Here is a 3825-nt window from a genome sequence, read left to right on the forward strand (position 1 = left end):
CCCCGAGATGTCTGCCACAGGAGGGAAGGGGAGGCACGGAGCCCGCGGTGGTGTCCCGGTGGTCAGCACAGCACTGCAGGGAAAGGGGCTGGAGGTGACACTAGCCCACTCAGCCCTGGGAGACGCCAGCCTGAGCGTCCTCACACGGGAGACAAGAGTGCAACACGCTCCTACCTGGAAAAGGCCCGGAGCTGCCGGGGTCTCTCGGTGGCAGAACTGTGAGGTCTGACCCCACTGAAGCCAGACCTACATCCTAAAAGAGGGTCCGGCACAAAGCTGCAAAGGGCATGGGACATCATGGCTCCCTAGCACATCTCCAGTCACTGACACTACGGAGAGAGACCCGTGAATCAAGCCACCGTTTCAAAGAAGTGTCTCAGGGGCCCCGAGAGCAGACACCAAGAACGAAGCAATAACACATCAGCACAAGGACAATGTCAACAGAGAGGAGCCATAAAACAAGAAACAGGACATCTGTGGCTGAAGAACGCAACAACTGAGTGGAAGAACTCCATGGAGAGCTTCTATCGCAAACCCAGTCAAGCAGAAGATGTATAGAAACAGAAGATGGCAAACATCAGCAAAGAGAGAGATTGACCCCTGCAGGGTTGGTGGGAGTGTGCACGGCTGAGCCACAGGGAGTGACCACAGGTGCAACCACCAGCCATCGGAACACCCAGAAAAAAACCTTCAATGCGGGCCCTGCAGGTCATGCCCCGAAGAACAGGGAAGTCCCCCACTGGCCACGGCGTGGGGACCTGGTGATGGTGTGTGAAGTGACCTGTCAGGCTGAGCCGAGATACATACCAGCTCCTGTCACAATCTAGGCATCTGCAGAGCCTTAGAAAGTCGGACCCACAAAGATGAGACCAGAACGAGGTGCGGGGTCTGTGCCTCACAGATGTGGCCCCAGGCAGACAGGAGGACCCAGGCCAGGAGATTCGTTGCACAGGGCCACCACTGTGCCCGAGAGCAGTTTATCTTACACTTGAAAACTGCTAAGAACGTCATCTTACACGGCCTCAGCACAAAACAGCAAAACACATGTTAGATAGTGTGGGTTTTATTTTTTTATTTTTTTAAATATTTATATTTTTTTTAGTTTTAGGTGGACACCATATCTTTATTTTACTTTTTGTTGGTGCTGAGGATTGAACCCAGGCCTCATGCATGCTAGGCCAGTGCTCTACCACTGGGCCTTAACCCCAGCGTGTGTTTTAATTACACGGACTTCGCCTTTTCACAAAATGTAGCTATATCAAAACAGCACACTGCGTACACACTTGTGTGACATGTGTCAATTAAAATACGAAAAGAAGGGAGGGAGAAAGAGAAGATATATCCACCTAATGGACTATCATTCTGGCTTTTAGTAAAGAGGACTCTGCCACTTAGCGGGAGGCAGATGCCCCTGAAGGGCTCTGCAGAGAGCTGGTGCAGGATTCCACTCCCAAGAGGTATCAGAAGTCGTCCAGATGCACAAGTGCAGCTTAGAATGGCGGCTTCCAGGGTGTGGCTGGAGGAGGAGAAAACAGGGAACTCTCTTCTACGGATGCAAAGTTTCAGTCATGCATGCTGAGGGAGCTCACAAGGAGCACAATACTACTCTGTACACTTAACAAGGTGTTGAGAGGGAGCCAGGCATTGTGGCTACACCTGTGATCCCAGCAATGCAATCCTAGCAACTCCAGAGGCTGAAGCAGGAGGATCCAAACTTGAGGCCAGCCTCAGCAACTTCCTGAGACCCTGTCTCCAAAGATGAAAAGGACTGGAGATGTAGCTCAGGGGTAGAGCACCCCTGGGTCCAGTTCCCAGGACGAAAAATGTTGAAAGGGTAGATCTCACGCTGGGTTCTTACAACAAAAGGGAGGCACAAGCAAACTTCTAGAGGTGGTGGACACATTGAATACCGTGAACGTGGTGACCTTCTCAGGGTGTCTGCTTAGGAGACAACTCATTCAGTTGTACACGTTAGATATTTACACTTTCTGCATATCAGTCACTATTCAATAAAGCTGCTTTTCACAAACGGAAATGCTGTCGTTTGAGCTCTCCTTAGTCTTATTGATTTAATGATGAGATGGTCAGAACAGCGGTATTAGATCACCTTTTCTTTCAAAATACTTGTATCTACCATGCGTGCAGGGACCTTCAGACCAGGAAGGAGATGCACCAGGTCATGAAAAAACATCTGACACTCTTTGTTCCTCTGACCCCTCTGAGAATCTTGACATGCGTCTGAGATAAGAAAGAACTGACGGAGAGGAAGGGCTGAACAATACCCACTGATCTGCAGATCAGGGGTGAGTAGGGACCTCAAGCATGCTCCCTTTCCCTCGGCTCAGCTCTTGGCCCAGCGAATACGTGACCGCTCAGTCCTTGTGAACCCTCATGAGGACAGAGGCAGGGGCAGGTCTGTGGGCGTGGAGTGTGGGGCTTGAGCTTGGCTGGCAGAGGCTGGTGTGGGTCCCCACGCAGCTCCTGCCACATCATGTCCGCAGGGGACACAGTTTTCCTGAGAGGCGCTTCCTCAGCGCCCCCTTCACATCCTTATTCCGTAAGGTGTAGATAAGGGGGTTCAGAGTGGGGGTCACCATGGTGTAGAAGAGGGAGATGAACTTGCCCTGGTCCTGGGCATAACTGTCACTGGGCTTCAGGTACATGTAGATGATGGTCCCGTAGAAAATGACCACCACCGTGAGGTGGGAGGAGCAGGTGCTGAAGGCTTTGTACCTGGCCTCCGAAGACCTGATCCTCAGCACCGCTCGAGTGATGAAGCCGTAGGAAATGAGGATGACCACGGGTGGGATCACGAGGAACAGGATGCTCACGAGAAAGAGCACCAGCTCGTTCACAGTGGTGTCCACGCAGGCCAGCTTGAGAAGTGCAGGCACCTCACAGATGAAGTGGTCCAGCCTGTGGTTGCTGCAGAGCGGCAGCTGCAGGGTGAAGGTAGCATGGATCAGGGAGTTAGCCAGCCCACTGAGCCAGGAGGCGGAGGCCAGCTGCTGGCACACCCGCGGGCTCATGATGACCACATAGTGCAGGGGTCTGCAGACAGCTTCATAGCGATCCAGCGCCATGACAGCCAGAAGGATGCACTCGGTGGAGCCCAGAGCCAGGGACACGTAGAGCTGCACCACGCAGCCTCCGTAGGTGATGGTCTTCGCCGGTCCTCGCAGGTTCACCAAGGTCTGGGGTGCCAGGCTGGTGGTGAAGCAGACATCCAGCAAGGAGAGGTTGCTGAGGAAGAAGTACATGAGCGTGTGGAGAGCGGGGTCCAGGTACGAGACGGTCATGATGGCAAAGTTTCCCAGCAGGGTCAGGAGGTAGAAGAACAGGACAAACACGAAGAGCACAGCCTCCAGGCCGGGGTGGGCGGAGAAGCCCAGCAGAATGAACCCCGTGGGGGAGCTCCCATTGGCCCAGTCCATGCCTCCCAGGGAGCTGCCCCTGCAGAGGGAAGGAGGAGACCCAAGAGGGTGGGCCTAGGCCCTGTGAGAGCCCAAGGGGTCAGCAGACCCAGCCCTCTGTACTTCTCCCTCCAGCCCACTGACTGTCCGCGGGAAACCTCAAACACCTTCAGCTTTGGATCTGGTGATTGATGACCAGAGACGGAGTGGGTGTTTGCCTGCATGTAAAGACTGTGCAGTGACTGTCACGAAAACAGGCTTTCCTCAGATGAAGGGGTGACGGGCCTCTGCGCTGTGCCAGCCACTGGCGAAAATCTTCACCGAAAACCTGATCACAGGCGCAGGTGGGGGTTGGGACGAGTGCCCCTTCTTGGCCGCCCCCACACGTGCTCATACTCCGTCTGTGCCCTTC

At 54.1% G+C, this 3825-nt stretch overlaps 1 protein-coding gene across 1 annotated transcript; it reads right to left on the reverse strand.

Moving 5' to 3' along the window:
* Window positions 1-2489: 2489 nt before the first annotated feature.
* Window positions 2490-3434, reverse strand: LOC144249971 (olfactory receptor 2G3-like). The gene has a single exon (XM_077792220.1). It carries the CDS (start codon window positions 3432-3434, stop codon window positions 2490-2492), a length of 945 nt encoding a protein of 314 aa, XP_077648346.1.
* Window positions 3435-3825: the final 391 nt, after the last annotated feature.

The sequence above is a fragment of the Urocitellus parryii genome, chromosome 1 (genome assembly GCF_045843805.1).
Source record: "Urocitellus parryii isolate mUroPar1 chromosome 1, mUroPar1.hap1, whole genome shotgun sequence".
Lineage (NCBI taxonomy): Eukaryota > Metazoa > Chordata > Mammalia > Rodentia > Sciuridae > Urocitellus > Urocitellus parryii.